This window comes from Petaurus breviceps, unplaced genomic scaffold (assembly GCF_028583685.1).
Source record: "Petaurus breviceps papuanus isolate PSGF00001 unplaced genomic scaffold, PetGlider_PUasm1.0 108, whole genome shotgun sequence".
Lineage (NCBI taxonomy): Eukaryota > Metazoa > Chordata > Mammalia > Diprotodontia > Petauridae > Petaurus > Petaurus breviceps.
This window is the reverse complement of record NW_027185593.1, coordinates 277,667-297,113: the sequence shown is the minus strand read 5'-3', so window position 1 is coordinate 297,113 and position 19,447 is coordinate 277,667. Positions and strand designations below refer to the sequence as shown.

The following is a 19,447-nucleotide window of genomic DNA, read 5'->3' as shown; positions in this document are numbered from 1 at the left end:
TTATCCCTTCCAACTTTGTGTGACCTGTAGGTTTATGATAATAATAATAAAAACTGGCACTTAGATAGCATTTTAAGGTTTACAAAGCACTTTACAAAGATTATCTCATTCTATCCTCACAATAACCCTTTGAGGTAAGTGCTACTATTATCTTCATTTTACAGATAAGGAAACTAAGACAGATCAAGGGTAAGTGACTTGCCCAGGGTCACACAGTAGTAAGTGTCTGAGGCAGAATTTGTATTCAGTCTTCCTGAGTCCTAAGCAGTAGTTACTGCTCTAATTACTGTGCTACCTACCTGCGTCTCACAGGTATCTACATAATTCAAGACCCCCATCATTCTATACTAGGTTGGTGATCCATATAAGTTCCTATACTTCAACCTAGGATGACCCTCCAAGTCTCTCATTTTAGAGATGAAGATTGGCCCAAGGTCACAATTAGTGAGGGCTACAGCTGGATTTGAACCCGGATCCTCTAACTCCAAATCCAGGGCTCATTTCATTATTCTCCTCCTCATCTATTTCTTCCTTCTGTCCTGGTGGTCTGTGATATATTCTGACAACAATGTTGCTTCTCTTTCTTTCTCCAGTTATCTTCACCCAAATTTTCTCTACCATGTACCCAGTTCCTGGATTTTCTTTAAAGTTTATCTTCCTAATACATGATACTCTTCTACCTTCCACTACCATTCACATTTCTGGATCTCATCCCACCAAGTCTCAGTGATCCCAATCAAGTCAACTTCATATTTTGTGCATTTATAGAGATAACTGAAGTAAAGGTTTTGTCATAGTTTGCTTTCCTGATTTTTGAATTCTCTGAATTTCAAAGTAGTTATACTGTCATTCTTCTTCCTATGTTGTAGTTATCATATATGAGAACTAGTGTGATATATATTTATACACACAGATATAAACATATATGTATATACATGTTTATACATGTATATAAATTTATATACATTTATATACATGTATATAAATGTAGCTAGTGTAATCCACATATAGTATATATATACACACATCTATAACTATAGCTATATCCATCTATCTTTCCTTCTATCCATCTCTCCATCCATCATCTATCCATCATCTATCTATCTATCTATTTATCTATCCATCTAGGTGGCACAGTATAGAGTGTTTAGCCTGAAGAAGACTCATCTTTCTTGAGTTCAAATCTGGCCTCAGACTCTTAATAGCTGTGTGACCCTGGGCAAGTCATTTGACCCTGTTTGCCTCAGTTTCTTCATCTGTAAAATGAACTGGAGAGGGAAATATCAAACCACTTCAGTACCTTTGCCAAGTGGGGTCATGAAGAGTTGGACATAACTAAACAACAACAGCAACTATATATGTGTGTGTATGTATGTATGTATATGTATATGTGTGTATATTATATATATATATATATATAGTGGGACACATAGGCTATATCTATATTTTCCTTTCTTTTTTTAGTTTAAAACCTTTTTGATTATATTTGTAAAACTCTGGACAAACATGTTGCTACTAGATCTAGTATAGTAAAAAAAAAAAAAACCCATACCTAGCCAGGAGCCTGTTATTACTATGTTTCTAATGATGGTTCAGACATCCCTAATCCTTTTTTGGGCATTATCTTTTTTGTTTTTTGCCTTTTTTTGGAGAGGGGAAGGTAGGGCAATTGGGGTTAAGTGACTTGCCCAAGGTCACATGGCTAGTTTTTTTGTGTGTTAAGTGTCTGAGGCTAGATTTGAACTCAGGTCCTCCTGACTCCAGGACCAGTGCTCTATTCACTGAACCAACCAGCCGCCCTAGGCATTCTCTTTTAAACCAGTTGATCGCTATTCAAATCTGACTTTTTGTGCTGAAACTCTTGGAAGTAATCATGTGTAAAACACTAGCAGTATCCCAAAGGTCATCATCTTCTTACCAAGACTTCATTCCTGCTGGCACTATGCTTTGTGTCTTTACAATCACCAGAAGTGAGAAATAGTTATCCAACGAATAACTATTGTAGTAGTAATGATAATATTAGTAGCAATGGCTAACATTTATATAGTGCTTACTATGTGCCAGGCATTGTGCTAAGCCCTTTACAAATATCTCATTTGATCATCACAACAACCCTTAGATGTAGATGCTATTATCCCCATCTTACAGATGAGGAAACTGAGGCAGATATTAAGTTCCTTATCCAGGATCACAAAGCTAGTAAGTCTCTGAGGCTGGATTTGAACTCAGGATTTCCTGACTCCAAGTCCAACACTCTATCAAATGCCCACCTACCTGCTAAGCAAGTAGCTTGAGCTGAGATTTAAACTCCATTTTGGGAGGCTCCAAATCCAGTGCTTTTTGTCTGTATCATGTCGCCCTCTCTTTACCTTGTTTCAAAAGAAAAGGCACATTTCATGTCACTGTCACTTCCTGATGATTCCTCCTTGCCATCCCTTGCATCCTGAAAGAACCTTCTTTTGTGTCAAATAAGTATAGCTAAGTGAAGCGAGCCGGCACATTTTGGCTGCATCTCACAACATGGACTTCATTTCATAGCCACGGTCTACCATCTATCTACTGAGAAAACAAAGGTCCTCTTCACCTTCAGGTGTTATCCTCCGGGGACACCTTCAGGGACCATAGCGGGTCTCGACTGGTCAACCTAATGATTCAAAGTCTGCTGTCTTCCAATGCTGCTTTCCTCACATGATTGTGGTCATTACATAACTTGATTGCCTGGTTTTTGCTTAATACCCTTTGCATCAGTTCAGACTAATCCTCTAAAGTTTCTCTGAATTCCTCACCACCATTTCTTATAGCATGACAATACCCCATTATTTTTTCATATCTCTGTTTGGCCATCCTCCCATCAAAGGATCCACTCTTTGTTTCCTGTTCTCTTCTATTACAAAAAGTACAATAATAGGGGTGGCTAGGTGGTGCAGTGAATAGAGCACGGGACCTGGAGTCAGGAGGACCTGGGTTCAGATCCGGCCTCAGAAACTTCACACACACACACACACACACACACACACACACACACAAAACTAGCTGTGTGACCTTGGGCAAGTCACTTAACCCCAATTGCCCTCCAAAAAGCAAAAAAAAATTTTTTTTAAAAACGTACAATAATAAAATATTTTTGTAGCTATAGGACTTTCCCCTTTGTTGTTGGTAGCTTTGGAATATGTGCTCAGGAGTAGGATCAATGAGTCAGTTTAAGTGGACGTACCCATCCTCAGTGCATATCAGTCACTGTTTGGGACAGACTTAAGGGACTTATGCTTTCTCCTGCCTCCAAGGAATCTTGCCTTCCCCTTTGGGTTCCTCCAAGTAGTGATTCTTCGGAAAATGTGGTGTTGCATTAACTGATCATCATGCCATGTCATGAGGGGAAACTTAGAGTAAAAAAGAGGCAGTTAAGAAACAGAAGGCATAATTATTATTATTATTATTAGCAGGCAGAAAGATGTGATAGAGCAATATTTAGAGTCAGAATTTTGGCAGCTAGGCGGCACTATGGATAGAGAGCTGGATTTGGAATTAGGAAGATCTGAGTTCAAATTTGGCCTCATACACTTTCTAGGTGTGTGAGCCTGGACAAGTCACTTAACCCCTCTGTGCCTCAGTCCCCTCATCTGTAAAATGGGGATAATAATAGCATCTACCTCCAAGGATTTCTATGAAAGTAGTATTTGTAAAGTACTTTCAAACCTTAGAGCACTATAAATGCTAGCTTTTAGTATTATTATTATCAGAAGTCAGAAGACCTCAGTTCAACTCATATTCAATATGTACTTATACATAATACTTAATAATTTAATAAATTCTTATTTAGTAAATACTTATCAAGTGCCTACCTACTGCAGATCAGTTACCAGAGAGATATTTAGATACACCCCTGCTTTTATGGTGCTAAAAGTCTACTTGGGGGAAAGACACAAACACAGATAACTGTAATATATAATATTACAACACGCAATAACAAGTGCGTCAGAAGGGTTTGTAACAAGACCTCTGGGAAGCCTTAGTGTATTCAAGCTTGTCTTATGGTCCGAAGGCCTGGACAGTAGTTTTGTCTCTGCTGTAACTTCTTCCTCTCTGAGTTTCAGTTTCTCCATCTGTAAAATGGGGGTGACAATCCTTATACTGCTGACTTCATTAAGTTTTTGTGGGGAAGGCTCTGTAAATGTTATAGTGCTATAGAAATGGGAGCCATTATTATTATTCTTTTGGCATTTCATTTATTTATTTTAATATTACTTTTGAACTCCTCATTCCCTCCCTTCCTCCAGCCTCATTGAGAAGCCATTATTTCTACTAGAATCATCAGTCACAGTAGCCCTCCCGCTTTCCCCACCTCCCCCTCCTCCTTTTCCTCTTCTCTCCCCCCCCACCAGAGAACAGCCTTAGGAAGAGGAAAGAGGGGGGCCTCAGATGTTTGGGGGGTTAGCCAGGAACACCTGACCCCGTCTCACTCCCTGCATATCTGGCCTTGTAGAAACAGAGCAGGACATGGGCTGATGAGGCATTCCTGCCTCCCCATTGAGAAGAGGGGAAAGCAGATGGCCTGAGCTGAGCCTGGGATCAGGTTGCACAGTTACCGGGACTGAATGAGAAGGTTAATTTCACTGAAGTCGCTGCTCCATGGACAGGTCTGGAGGAGGTGTGGGGGCTCCTAGCCTTCCTTTCTCAGGGGTGAAAGTCCCCTAATATGCACACAGCTCCCTTCTGCCCTCCTTATACTTTGCAACAGGTATTCTGACTGGATCAGTGGAAGCAAGAAAGACATTCCCACCAAACCTGAGGAATGTTCTGGGCAAACACTCTGTCCAGGTCAGCAATTACCTGGGCCCAGAGGGAGATAGAATGCCTTAAAGTGTCAGAGCTGGGAGGGCCCTCGGAACACAAGATGTCAGAGCTAGGAGGGTCCTTTGGACACAGGATGTCTGAGGTAGGAGGGACCTTAGAACACAGGATATCAGAGCTGGGAAGGCCCTTAGGACACAGGATTTCAGAGCTGGGAGGGCCCTCAGAACACAGAATGGAAGAGTTGAGGAGGAATCTTAGGGCATGGCAGGTCAGAAGTGAGAGAGCTCTGAGTACACAGAACACAAAGCATAGACTCTTAGGGCTGGAAATCAATTAATCATTAGACAAATACTTGTTAAGGGTCTACTTTGTGATAGGTGCTGAGGGATAGAAAGCCAAAATTTGTACTTAGACAAAAACTGAATTAAAGAGCATGGAACCTAATATATTGAATGTCAAATTCCAAGAAAAGAGAAAGTAGGCCAGAGAAGGTCAGAAGTGGACAGGTCAAAGGGACATAAAATATATGTCAGAGCTGCAAGAGACTGGAGAGTATAGAACAGAATATCAGAGACGTGACGGACTCCAGAACATTGGCCTTATAATAAATATCAGAACTGGAGAACCTCAAGACCTAGAACACCAGGGATGGATGATAGGTGGTCTGAGAACATAGTAGCTAGAATTTCCGGTCTGGAAGGCCAGATCTTAGAATTTGGAGGTGAGGGGTGGGGTGGAGTTTCCTGGTTCTTCAAAGGACTAGTTTTCTGTTTTCCCTGAGGGAAAGAATGTATCTTGGCTCAGTGTAGAGAATCAGGCATACAAGGGAGAGACACAAAGAGCTCTGGGAACAAGCTTCTTTTCCATCTCTGCTGCCTGATGTGGGACATTTGGACAAGTCGCTCTTGGAGCTTGTTTTGCCATCTGTAAATTAAGGGTGCATTGGAGGAGAAAATATTAATGACACAGTTATCTGTAAGACTCAGGGCTTTCATCATGTCAACTATGAAGCTGGGAATACTCCCCCCTTGTATTTATTTTCCATATAATTTATACTATATTAATAGATTTTGCATATGCTTTCTCCTCTTACAGAACATAAGCTCCTTGTGGGCAGGCATGGTTTCATTTTTGTCTTTGTTTCTCTAAAACTTAGCAAAATGCCTATCACATAATAGGACCTTAATAAATGTTGATTTTTATTTCCTCCATTTTACACGTGGTACCCCTTGGGGAGGCATGATAGAAGGGCCCTCCTCCCCAACCCCTCCCTTCAGAGAAGGCACAGATATCTTGATTCCCTCCTGGTGATCTAGTAATAATGACTCAGACAACTAGGTGGCACAGTGGATAGAATACTGAGTCTGGAATTAGGAAGACCTGAGTTCAAATTCAGTCTCAGACACTTATTCGGTGTATGTGGCCTGTTATTTAACTTGTTTGCCTCATTTTCCTCATCTGTGAGATGGGGATGACAATACCTCCCTTCCAAGGTCGTTGTGAAGTTCTAATGAGATGATACTGGTAAAATGTGCTTAGCACAGGGTCTGGCACATAGAAGGCACTGTATGAATGAATTGGCTAAGCTGGTACTCCACGGATATACTCAAACCTTCCCTGAAGGCTCTTCTTTCTTCATGACTTTCAGGTGTAAGAGCATCCTCTGGATGGTCAGTGAAGGGGGGGGAGGTATACGGATGTCATCGGAGCCCGGGGAAGAGATGCCCTTTTCCTCCTCTCATCCCTGCCTCCCCCAGCAACAGAACAATGTGAGCTCCTGGGGTCATAGGCAAGCCTGTGTCTGGGACAGTGTTGCCTTTTGTTTGTCTTTTTTGGCATGGGGTCTTGTGAGATTGTGAATGGCAGCTGGTGCCTTCTCCACCTCCCACCCCCTCCTCGAGGAATAGCCAGGTACAAGCAGTTACTGAATCACTTGTATTGACAACATTGGCGACAGCAGAAGCAGTGGCGGATCTGCCAAGAGGGCAAGCCTCCCAATGACAAAGACAGAGGAAGGTCACTGAAAAGAGACAGTTCAATGCTGAGAGGGTTAGTGATGAAGTCTAACACAGAGAATGAGCAGTTCCATTGCAAATGTCCCAATGAGGCTTAAATTGACCTTCTCAATTGACCATAATCATTCAATATACATTTTTGCTCCCTTTTCTACATGTGAGAATAAAACTGCCTGTTCTACACCTGATTCACATTTGTATTCTGGGAACCTTTTTAAAATTTCCCACCCGCCCCCTTTCCCTGTTGGGGAGGCCCCTTTGGCCTAGAGTCCCAAAATGAAGTGTCCCTCAGAGAGGTGGAGTACTGGGGGAGCCTCATTATCCTGTTGAAGAGATAGTGGTGCTGGGAATCCTTTTCTCGCTTGGCAGAGTCCCCAGCAAGTTCAATTCAGGGTGAGGCATCAGTGATGGGGAAAGCTACTCCCTTGCTCAGCTGGGCTAGCTCCTTTCAGAATGTGGCATTTCAACTGATGGGTAAATCAAATGCTGGGTAGGGTTAAGCAGGCTGGGTCAGGGCTGGCTTCTCTTTGGACTCAGGTGTAGGTCCTGGACAGTTTCTGCTACTGCTTCTGGTGGCTGGGGGAACCACTGATGGTTCTTCCTACCTTTTGGAGCTTGCAAGGTCATATATAACTTAACCTACCACATACATAACCATACACCACACAACTTGTGGCTGAACCATCCTATCCCTGGCAGCTATCAGCAAAAGACATGAGGAAGAGAGGATAAATCCTTTTGCATTTGAACTCAGTGGCCAGTCCTGTTATTATATTTGTATCTGCAAAATAAATACAAGGTAATTTTTTAGGGGGGAGCATTGGCCACTGAGGGGATCAGGAAAGGCTTCATGTAGAAGATGGCTTTTGAACTGTGAAGAAAACTATAGAAAGAGACAGAAATATGTCCCAAACAGTTGGAATAGCCTTCCAATGGTACAGAGGGGGAGATGGAGTGGTGTGTGTTAGAAACATGGAGAAGGTCCAGTTGTCTGGGCACGAAGGTCATGAAGGGGAGTGATGCACAAGGCCCCTTCTAGCCTACATCCTCTGACTCTACATCCCTTGTGTGTGGGGACAAGCAAAGGAGCAGAAGGGGAAAGGCTGGAGACTGGGGGCTGGGTATCTCCACAAGAAACCTTGGTCTGGCTCTGGGCCCAGAACTCTCTGGGCTGGGCTGGGCCTGGGGCCAACAGCTCAGGGGAAGAGTTGATCTGCAGGTTAGTTCAGAACATAAACATCACCGGTCTGGGCAGGAACCAGCTTGTAGGATTCCCTGGCTTCATGGCTGCTGAAATTCTTATGAACTCTGAGCTGCCGTTCATGATTCTTCTCCTCAGGCCCTTCATGTGTCCCTCCCCTGTGGGGAAAAGACACCGTGACAGACACACAGACAGAGCCCCAGCAAGACACATGTAATCAAACATACACACACATAAGCCACCCACAATACCAGACATCTACCTCACACCCACCCATGAACTGAGGCGATGACATGGGCAATAAGAACCACGATGAAAATAATGGCTGACATTTGTGGAGGATACGCAATCAGAACCTTGGGACGAAAGTCCAACCCTTCCCATTTCACAGATGAAGAGACTGAGGAGGAATGCCTTAGGACACACAGGATTCGAACTGGTTCTGACTCCAGTTTTCATATGCTTTCCACAGTACCATTTTTAAGGCTTATAAAACATTTTCTGCATTATCTCATTTGATTCACACAATGATCCTGTTGAGTGGGTGGGAATTCTAGGAATCACTACAGTTTTGTCCAGGTCAGTCGGTCTGTGGTGCCACAGTGGCTAGAGCACTAGCCCTACAGTCAGGACTTGAGTTCAAATTTGACCTCAGATATTTATAAGCTCTGTGACTCTGGGCAAGTCACTTAACCTTGTTTGCCTTAGTTTCTGAATCTGTAAAATGAGCTGGAGAAGGAAATGGCAAACCACTCTAGTATCTTTACCAAGAAAACCCCAAATGGGGTCACAAAGAGTCAGACACAACTGAAAAAAAACAACAACACATTGCTTGTTTTACAGATGAGGAGACTGAAGACCCGAGAGCACGTGATTTACCAACAGTCACACAGCGAGTTAAGTGTAGGCAGGAGGTAGGATATGATCTCAGGTCCTTTCTGATTCCAGTTCCTACAATCTTTCTAATACTCCAAGCTGCAAGCCCCTATCACTTTCTACCTACATGATTTTAGGTAAGTCACCTGACCTCTGGGCCTTGGTTTCCTCATCTGTAAAATTGAGGGGGCTGGGCTCTATGACTTCTAAGGTCCCTTCTAACTCTAAAATTGTGAGACAATCACCCAAGACCATGCACAGACACACTTACATGTACAGTTTTACACAAAAACGTATGTACATAACCAGAGATGACAGCTATCCACAGAGATGCACCCAGAGAGATACAAAAGCTCACAGACAGCCATCCAGCCACAAACAAGGCCAGGGCCAATACCTAACCATACTCCAAGACACCCACAGAGGCCCTCTGCTCCTACCAGTCCAGAGGGGGGAAACCACCCACCCTACTGAGGTGGATTCCCAAACTAGTTAAACCTCATTTCTAAATCAAGCCTCTAATTGTGAAGCTTTAACCCCTCCCTGTCTGGTCTGATCATTCAGGCCCCAGTTGGCAGGGGAGAAGGGGTGGGTGAAGGAAGAGGAAGGGGAAAGGGTGGGGTTTGGACTCCACTGCCTGGTCTAGCTCCGAGGGCTTTAGGCTGCCCCTTTGGGACTTCGAAGCTGTAAGCCTTACAAGCACTCGTAATCAGCAGATTTAGAGCTGAGAGACCTGAGACCTCTCATTTCATACAGGTGAAAATTGAGGCCAAGAGTGGGGAAAGAACTGGGCCAAGGTTATACTGATGGTTAGTATTTGAGATGGGAGGTAAACCCGGGTTTTCTGAACCCCCAACCTCCGCCATTTCTATCATCATATTTAATTCCTTTTTTTGCTGAAATTAACCTGGATCAAGATCCGCCCTTGGACCAAGGTCCTCAGAGGCCTCCTAATGGTCCCTCAGAAAGGGAAGGTGGAATATTAGCCTTGTGACCTTGGGCAAATCACTTAACCCCAATTGCCCTGCCCTTCCCCTCCAAACAGCAAAAAAATTAAAAAATTTTAAAAAGTAGAAAGGGAAGGTGGAGCTGAGGGGCAGACCCCAGCCCCACCATCTGGCATCAGACTCTTCCTATCTCTCTGCCTCTTCACTCCCAGCCCTCCCCTCTACCAGTCCCTTGTTTGGCTTCTCAGTCCCTTCTCTCTGCCCCACCCCCACCCTCACCTCCTGGGCCCTGAACCTCAGAACTGCAGATGCTCAGGCTTCTAGACTTCCCCCACCCCACCCTTACCCCTAGAATGTCTTACTCTCCAAAGGTCAAATCCTGACCTCTCCATCCCATCCTGCTCTCTTCTGTCCTCAGCTCCCACTCCCCTGGACCATCTGTTTCTGCCCCCCTACCCCAATCCCATTTATAGGGCCATAGGATTTAGTGCTGGAAGGGATCTACCTCATCTGCTCTTCTCGGTTTACAAAAGAGGAAACTGAGACCCAGAAAGGCAAATAACTTGCCCAAGGTTATAGAGCTGGCTTAGTGCCTGAGCTGGAATTAAAACCCAGGTCTCCTGACTTCAAACTCACTGCTCTGACTACCACCCTAAATCACTTCTCCTTTTGCTGCTCAGGGGTTCCTATCTTGTCTATCTTCGACCATCTATAGGGTTCCCTCCTACATAAGCCCCTCTACCCCCTCAATGATCCTCCTCCACTCATAAACCTGCCTATGGGTGTGACTACATGTGTGGATTTGATTCGGTCTGAGTGAGTGTGTGGGTGACAGTGTGGACGTGGGAGTGTGTGTTTAGAGTGGTGCTTTTGAAACTGTAGAGGAAAGAGCTTTTCAAGTTCCCCAAGAGTATTTTATTTCTTCTCTTTAAGTTAACACTTTAGAGTCCAAAGGGCTCCCCACCTTCACTTCCCCCTGGAAGCCTCCCTCTCCACTCCCAGAGCAGGGAAATTTCCAGACCTTTCTCCTTCACCACCAGAGGGTGGGGAGGCCTGGCAGACTGAAGCCTCATGCAGTGGGGGGAGAGAAGGACACCAGTTCCCCACCCCCTTGAGTTCACAGTGTCCCAGCCTGGTGCCAGCTGCCAGGATCCAGATGGGCTTGGCCCTCAGGGCTGGGGCTGGGGCCAACACAGGGGGTGGAGTGGGGGCTGAGGCCCTATGGAGCCAGGCAAGGCAGCCAGCAGCCCCTCTATGGAGACATCTCTGCTGGTACCCCCTCTCCCAGCCCCACCTCTTATTGATATCAGCCAACCTCTCTGCCCCAGGGCCCCTAACAGGGAGACCTGACTTACCCAGAGCAACCAGCTCTTTGGTCCTGTGGTAGTGGGGGGCTGGGCAGTGTCTGCTTTCCATGCCAGGCCCTGGGCTCCACCTGGCTAGCCTGAGGGCCCCTCTTAGCTCCCACTGAGCATGGCTTTCTCCGTACCTCCCACAGGGCTAGTTTCTATGGTTTCAGTTCCCCAGTCTAGTATAAGCTAAGGGGAGGAGGCCCCCTGGGACAAGGGTTAAAGACACTCTCCCAGTACCCCAACCACCTCCCTCCTTTTCCCCTCCGGGTGTGGGGTGGCTCCTCTCGACTCCCACTGGCAGCAACCACAATAATGATGATAAGAACAGCATAATAATAGCCAGCTGCCACGAAGTTCTGCTTTCAAGCTGTCAGCCCAGAGAGTTTAGGGGCAGTCCTAATAGCTCCCTATCTCTGGACTCTGAAGGGGGTGCCTGGCCAGATAGACCAGGGATAAGCCCCTTTGATAGTTTGTTCTGTAGACCCCTTATCTGAATAATGTTTGTCACCCATTTTCTTAATGGAAGGAAATGCTAAATTTCAGTCAGAGATTAATGAAAATAAAAATCTAATCCGTTCGAAGCTCAAGGACCCTTTTAGGGTCTGGACCCCAGGTTAAGAACTTCTAAGCTAAGGCATGAGGGATAGAGGCCCTGTTGGTACCACCCCACAATTTCCTGCCCCAGAGATAATGGGGAGGGGGTGTAATTCTCCGGGTGCTGGGGCCAACAAGGGGCTCAGCCTCGGGGAAGGCTGGATGGGAGCCTAGGAAGGTGTGTATATTATGTGTGCGTGTGGGGGGGAGAGAGCCCAGACGTGGCTGGCCCAGGATAGACTTGGGAGCTGCCAGGGGACATCACGCCACTGCGGGTGGGGTGCCCCAAGGGTGACGTTCTGTGGGTGGTGGTGGGGGCGGTCCCAGACTCAGCCCAAGGAGGGGCTCTGGGGTCCAGCTCCGAGCAACTCCCTTTGTGCCTATAAATAGGGCCTGACGTGCTCTGGGGCCGAGGCCAGCTCCGCTCCAGAAAATACCACGTGACCGTACCCCCTTCTTTTCTTCCCTCCCTCCCCGGGGGGCCCCGCCCCCATGACATCAACCCACAAGGCCGCGCGCTGTTGTGCAGTTTACTGAGCGTCTCCGGGACAACCAGAGCTTGGGGGAGGATGGGGGGGTGGGTCGGAGAGGTTGGAGAGGGAGGCCGCGAGGGGGGTGGGGGTGGCCATCTTCCCTGTCCCCTATGTAAATGAGGGGGGGCCTGGGGGAGACGTCATCTGCATCCAATGGGGAGCGGGCGAAGTGAGCTCATCGTAGCTGGCCGAGGGTATAAGATGCTGGAGCTGGGGGCTGCGCGGGCAACGGCCTCCCGAACCCAGGCACCCGAGAAGGTGGGGGGGTAGGCGTAGGCGGGGACAGGGATAAAGATAAGGCCCACGCGCGCGCGCGCGTCCGTACCGTGGGGAGGGTCGTCCGCAGCTACCCCTACCGAGCAGCCAGTCCAATTTCGAGGAGGGGTTGCTGCGACTAGACCGCAACCGCTCCGAGGGAGCGTGTCCCGGGGTGGGGGAGCTGCCCGAGTGATTCCTCCTCCAGTCCCCCTCCCCCTCGGGGGGGAAGCAGCTGCCTGCCCCCCTCGTCCGCCCGCTCCCTCCTCCCTTGCTTCCTCCGCCCCCGTCCCTCCCCCCCGGGGCAGCTCCTCCTCCCCTCCCGGCCCGCCTCTTCCCCCCCTTCTCTCCCTCCTCCCCGGGGCCGCTGCGGGGGAGGAGGTGGAGAATGGAAACACCCTTCTACCATGATGATGTGTTAAGCAGCTTGAGCGGCGGCAGCAGCACCAGCACTAGCGGCGGCGGCGGCGGCGGCGGCGGCGGCGGCGGCTTCGCCTCCTCCGGCCGCCTCTTCCCCCCAGCCGCGTCTCCCTTCGCCGGCGGCGGCGGCGGCAGCATGATGAAGAAGGACGGCCTCACCCTGAACCTCAGCGATCAGGTGGTGGCCACCCTGAAGGCCGCCCCGCCGCCGCCGCCCCACGGCGCCCACCACCTGCGCGGGGACGGCGGCGGCGGCGGCGGCAGCGGCGGAGCGGGTGGCGGAGCGGGCGGCGGGGCCGGAGCCTCGGCGGCCACGGAGGGGCTGCTCACGTCTCCGGACCTGGGTCTGCTGAAGCTGGCGTCCCCGGAGCTGGAGCGCCTGATCATCCAGTCCAACGGGCTGGTGACCACGACCCCGACCAGCAGCCAGTTCCTGTACCCCAAGGTGGCGGCCAGCGAGGAGCAGGAGTTCGCCGAGGGCTTCGTCAAGGCCCTGGAGGACCTGCACAAACAGAACCAGCTGAGCGGCGCTGGCGGCGGCGGCGGCGGCGGGGGCGGCGCGGGGCCGGCCGGGGCCGGAGGGCCGACGGGGGCAGCGGGCGGCTGTGCGCCCACGCCAGCCGGGGCGGGAGTGGAGCTGAGCGCGGGGCCCGCGGCCGCCGCGTCCCTGGCGCAGCCCGAACCGCCCGTCTACGCCAACCTGAGCAGCTACACGGGTTCCGCGAGCGCGCTGGGCGGCACCACGGTCAACTACAGCACGGAGACTGTGCCTTACCCGCCACCCCCTGCCGGCCTGGGACCCGGGCCCGGCCCCGGCCCTCCCCAGCCGCACCCCCGGCTGCAGGCGCTCAAGGACGAGCCGCAAATCGTGCCCGATGTGCCCAGCTTCGGCGAGAGCCCGCCGCTGTCACCCATCGACATGGACACCCAGGAACGCATCAAGGCAGAGCGCAAGCGGCTGCGGAACCGCATCGCAGCCTCCAAGTGCCGCAAGCGGAAGCTGGAGCGGATCTCGCGGCTCGAGGAGAAGGTGAAGAGCCTCAAGAGTCAGAACACGGAGCTGGCGTCCACAGCCAACCTTCTCCGTGAACAGGTGGCGCAGCTCAAGCAGAAGGTGCTCAGTCACGTCAACAGCGGCTGCCAGCTCCTGCCCCAGCACCAGGTGCCCGCGTACTGAGGGGGACCGAGAGCCTAAGCTTCCCCTAGGCCCAGGGCCTGGGACGGGGGTCCCAGGGCCACCCACTCATTGACTGATGGAGTTGGAGAGCCCGGCTCGGGACTGCTTCTCCCTCAGGGCGCATGCTCGGCTGCTTCTTTTCCCCCTAACCCTAGGGGGCCGGGACCCAGACTCTTGGACAGAGCTCCGTCGGCTTTTCTCTGGGGACTGCTCCTTAGGGCGCATGCCTGGCCCGTTCGACCCCTCTTTCTTGACCATGCTCTCACCTCCTGGGGCCAGGACCCTTCGACTGACCCCGGGCGCCTGGCTCGGGGCAAGAAGTAATCCTTAGGGCTCACGCCTTACTGGAGGCCCCACTCTTCTAGCAGCCCGCGCGCACGCAGCTCCGGGCCCCAGCTGCTCCGACCACCAGCGCTTCAGCTCTCCTCTAGCCGGATCCAGAGTGGCCTCCGGGCGGACTGCAGTGGACTCGGGACAGCGCTACTGGGCCTTGCAAGGAAACGGAATGGAAGGGGGCAAACTTAGGGAGCGTGGACTTAGGGTTGGGGGCTCTAGCTGAGAAGGGCCGTGGCGTGCACCAGGACTAGACAAGCTCCCAGCCCGGGAGGCCTGAGCGCTGAAGACCGACCCCCTGTCCCGGGCTCTCGCTGCTGGGGGGCTCCCCGCCCCCTGTTTACAAGCCCTGTGAGTTGCTTGGGCCGCTACCGTCTAGTTCGTCCGTCCGTCCCTTTTTCTACGCCCCCTCTCCTTCACCCCTATCGTGTGTCCGGTTTGCACAAACTCGAGTCTCCCGCCCCCTTTGTACAAAGTGTAAATGTGACACTTACAGAATTTCAAGCTATTTTTTTTGTTTGAAGTGTTCGAATTGCCCTATTTATGTTTATACTGGGAACAACGTGGTGGGTGGGTTGGTTTTTTTTTTTTTAAGAAAAAACCTCCACCCCCATCCATCCCCCTCCCCCCTTTTGCTATTACTCCACATTCCAGTATGTAATACTGTACTCTGACCTTCTGTTCAGTAAAGTATTGTTACCACGAGCTCAGGCTCCGCCTGCTTCTTCTCTTGGGGGAGGGGCCTGGAGCCCCTCCCCACCGTCTCCCCTCCCCTCTGGTCCGGGGGCCACTGCCCCTACCCTTCTCCCCACTCTGAGGGGTCAGACTGGACCAGCTGTTGTTCTCCCCGGCAAGTTGTAGCCCTGGGATTCTTAAGAGTTCAGGATTTGTTCAGAGGGCCCCGGGAGGGAGAACCAACTCTACTGGAGCTGGGACATCTGGCTGCAGGCAGGGCGGGGAAAGTACACCCCACTGACGTAAAGTGCTGGGGGCTGCAGCTCTTAGTGGACCACCCCCACCCCTAGCCCCTATGGTGGGGGGTGGGGTGGGGAACAGAGGCCCAGGCATGCCGGCCGGCCTGCGGGGCCCCTGGCAGTCAGCTTTCTGATTGGCAGATCCTTGCACGAAATTATAGAACCCGGAAACTTGGGGCCTGGACGCCCAGCCCTCCTGGAGTGTGGGTTTCCTAGGGGGGCCCTGTAACTCAGGGTTGGGGGTGGGCTGCAGAGTCGGATTTCTTCCTTTCTCAAAGGCTTCAGACTCGTGTTCCTGAACAGAGGTTTTAGAAAGGAAGCGAAATTCCACCAACGCATAGCTATGGTGACTGTTACTTGACCATCAAATTGTGCTATGCTGTCACCTACTAGAGATTTTCTCCACCTACCCCCCAACCCCCAGCAAGCTGCCCCAAGATGATAATAGCTTACATGTGTAAGCTCACTTGGGCTTCAAGTGAGAGGACCTCACAGCTTTGGAAAGAGCAAAGGATTTAGAGCTGGAAGAAATCTTAAGAGATAGTCTAGCTAAGACCTCTCATTTAAGTGTGGGGAAACTGAGGACCAGAGAAAGGGATCTGTCCAAGTTCACAGAGCTGACAGCCTAACAACTTTGTGAATAAACGAAGGCTTCCTTCATACCAGCCCTGTAAGTTAGGAAGTACAGATGATCCTTTTTCTCATCAGCATAGGCAGGGCCTCCAGATTGGATCCATCCACACTTCATTATGCACAAAGGAAATTTTCCCCTGGGTTCTAGAGATGTTCTTCTAAGCTTGTTAATCTTCTGTGGACACCAGTGCAATCAAATTGTGAGGTTGCTTTCACTTACACAGTGCTAGGCACATAAGAAGCACTATATAAATGCTGCACATATAACAGATATACAACATATGTGTATATGTGTGCATACATATAAAGATCATGTGGGATATTTACAAAGTGAATGCAAGGTAGCTTTGGGGTCAGAGAGCACTCAAAGTTGAAAGACTTCACAGAGAAGATGGCCCTTGGCAAAAAAATCAGAGCTTCCAAGAGGAAGAAAGGGAAAACGATTTACAGCCTGGGAGGGTCATCAGGGCAAAGGTGTTCGAGGCACTCCTATGACATGTGCATTTGTCAGGAGAGATGGATAGACAGTGAAAATATTAGCCTCATCTTATTAGGGAAATGTTTCAGAGAGGTTGAGTAGACCTGCCCATGGTCACACAGCTACTAAGTGTGGGAGTCAAAAATAGAAGCCAGGACTGCTAACTTTCTAGTCTTCATTGATGCTATCCAGGGGCCCAGATCCCTAGGGAGTGACTGGCTTGGTTAATACTAATTCTAACTCCCTAAAAGTATTAAGTGGCCGTTCGGAAGTACTCATGAGTTTATTCATTCAGCAAACATCGAATGCTCACATCTATTGTGTGCTGGAACACACTGAAGGCTATTTAAAAATGGGTACTATCTGATCCCTGTCCTAGTTTACCTTATAGTCTAGAATGACAGTAACACTGGCTAACATTGATATATCTTTTTAAGATCTGAAATACCCTTGATGTTACCTCATTTGATCATCTCCAACCTGTGAAATAGGTGCCATTATTAATTTCAATTTTCGGATGAGGGACTGGAAGATAGAGAGAGGTTAAAGTGAATCGCCCAATGTCCTATGATAAATGTCAGAGGCAGACTGGGAATTCAAGTGTTTCTGACTGAGTCCAGAACTCTCTTCTATGCCATTTCAGTCAGTCAGCAAACATTTATCAAGCCCCTACTATGTGCCTGGCTCTGGTAATACAAAGACAGAAATGAGTTTGAGTATAGAACCGAGTCATACTGTCGAAAGAATGTCCCATTTGGAAGGATACTACCTTGGGTTACATAGCGAGGAGCTGGGAGAGTTTCACAGTAGTGGAGCCAAGACTCGAACCCAGTTCTGCTGACTCTTATTCCTGTATCTTTTATACTATGAGAGACTGCCTCAGTCTCTTTAGTCTGATTAGTCCATTCTGTTAGGAAGAGATTGAGCTGGGTAGATGCCAGCTGGAGCATTGAAGCTGTCATAGGGGACACTGAAGACAGATCCTGGGAAGGAAACATGGTAGTAGACAGAAAACTGGGACTTGGGGTCAAAAAGAAGAGCCAGTCTATTCTGACCCTAGAAATTTACTAGCTATATGAGCCTGGATAAATTACTTAAGTCTGCCTCAGCTTCCTCATCTGCAAAATGAGCATAATAATAACATCTACCTCGTAGGTTTGTTGTGAGGGTCCAATGAAGATAATGCATGGGAAATGTTTTGTAAACCTTGAATGACTCTGAGTATGAAAATAATGTAAGTTATGATTCTTTCTTCATTATCATCCTTGACTGGATGATTTAAAGGTTATAGGAAAGCCCCCCCCCCCATTCCTTATCCCTAAGTCCCTTCTCCACTGGCTAAGTCCTGCAATGTCATCTGGGGATTTTCCAGTGATGTGCTGACTTGGGGTGGGGGGGAAGAGATGTAGGAGATGTATGCCTGGACACTCTTAAGCTTAATTTGCATCATTCACATTTTCCCGATCACTTTCTTATGTCTAGACAATCAACAAAAGAATAAATCAAATCTTGATTTATATATAGCCCTTTCTCATTTAAATGTATAAATACTAACACTAAAAATGTAACAATGGTTTCAGCTGGTTCAAGCTGACTCCAAACGTACCTCTCTTTTCCCACATTCAGATCAGGTTACAAATTCATCCCAAGATGTCAGTTACTGGTGCCAAGGCTGCTGGTTGGGATGGTGGATAGAAGATGTGCATTTCAATCCCATTATGGACATTAACTAACTGTGACACTGGGCATTTCATTTAACTCCCTCAGCCTTAGTTTCCTCATCTGTAAAATGAGGGAGTTCGGCTCAGTCTCTACAGTTCCTTCCAGCTATAAATCTATGATCCTGCAAGAATTCAGTAGAGTTTGTAAAGCACTAGATGGTTTATGGGGTGTTGTTTACTAGAAAGGACCTTAGAGGACCAAGTCACTCATTTAAGAGGGGAGAAAACCAAGGCCCAGATAGAGACAGTGATTTACTCAAGGTCTCACAGTGGATCAATGGCTGAACCTTGGACTCCAGCCAGGAGACAATGTCCCATGGGCATTGCCTAACCCCGGGCTGGTAATACAAACCCAATCCCCTCTCTGTCTCCATGACTCTCCCCATCATGGGGGTGGTGGTGCTGAAGGCAGTGGCCAAACAGCTTGCTGGTGGTCCTAGGCAGGAGTGTCCCCGTCATTGGAAGAGTACACAGGAGCAGAAGTATCCCCAGGGTGAGAGAGGGCTCTTGGCTAGAAGGTAGCAAAGTCTGATGAGTGAGGAACTGAGCTGAGAAAGAAGGTACTCCTAACATTGTGAGATAAATAGTTTGAGGATTATTATCCCCATTTTGCAGGTCAGGAAACTGAGGCTCAGAGGTGAGGTGACTTGCCCATCTCACAGATTTCCACCTCCATCAAGTTAGCACCATCTCATGAATTAACGTTGGAGCTCCCCCTACTGGCAGAGGGAAGGAGGCATGAGGAGGCGTAGAAAAGAGAAATGACCTAGGAAGTAAGGGAGAAAGGAAATCCCAGCTCCAGAGTTTCTAGGATAAACCTTAGAGTCCATCCCAGGAGTGGGGAACCTGTGGCCTCAAGGCCATATGTGGCCCTCTAGGTCCTCAAGTGTGGCCTTTTGACTGAATTCAAACTTCACAGAACAAATCCCTAAAAGGATTTGATCCTAATCTAGTCCAACTCCCCTCATATAATATGTGGGGAAACTGAGGCCCAAAGAACAGAAGGGACTTGCCCAGGATAATGCAGGCAAATGAGTAGCAGACCCTGCATCTGAACTCAAAGTCATCTCCAAATACTAAACTGTGTGACACAGGCCACATCCTTTCCTATACTTGGCCTCAGTTTTCCCATCTGCAAAATGAA

At 48.9% G+C, this 19,447-nt stretch overlaps 1 protein-coding gene across 1 annotated transcript; it reads left to right on the top strand.

Annotated features, from left to right (window-relative positions):
* The first annotated feature begins 12,167 nt into the window (after positions 1-12,167).
* JUND (JunD proto-oncogene, AP-1 transcription factor subunit) lies at positions 12,168-15,202 on the top strand. The gene has a single exon (XM_069065116.1). It carries the CDS (start codon positions 12,956-12,958, stop codon positions 14,162-14,164), a length of 1,209 nt encoding a protein of 402 aa, XP_068921217.1. The 5' UTR covers positions 12,168-12,955; the 3' UTR covers positions 14,165-15,202.
* The last annotated feature ends 4,245 nt before the right edge of the window (positions 15,203-19,447 follow it).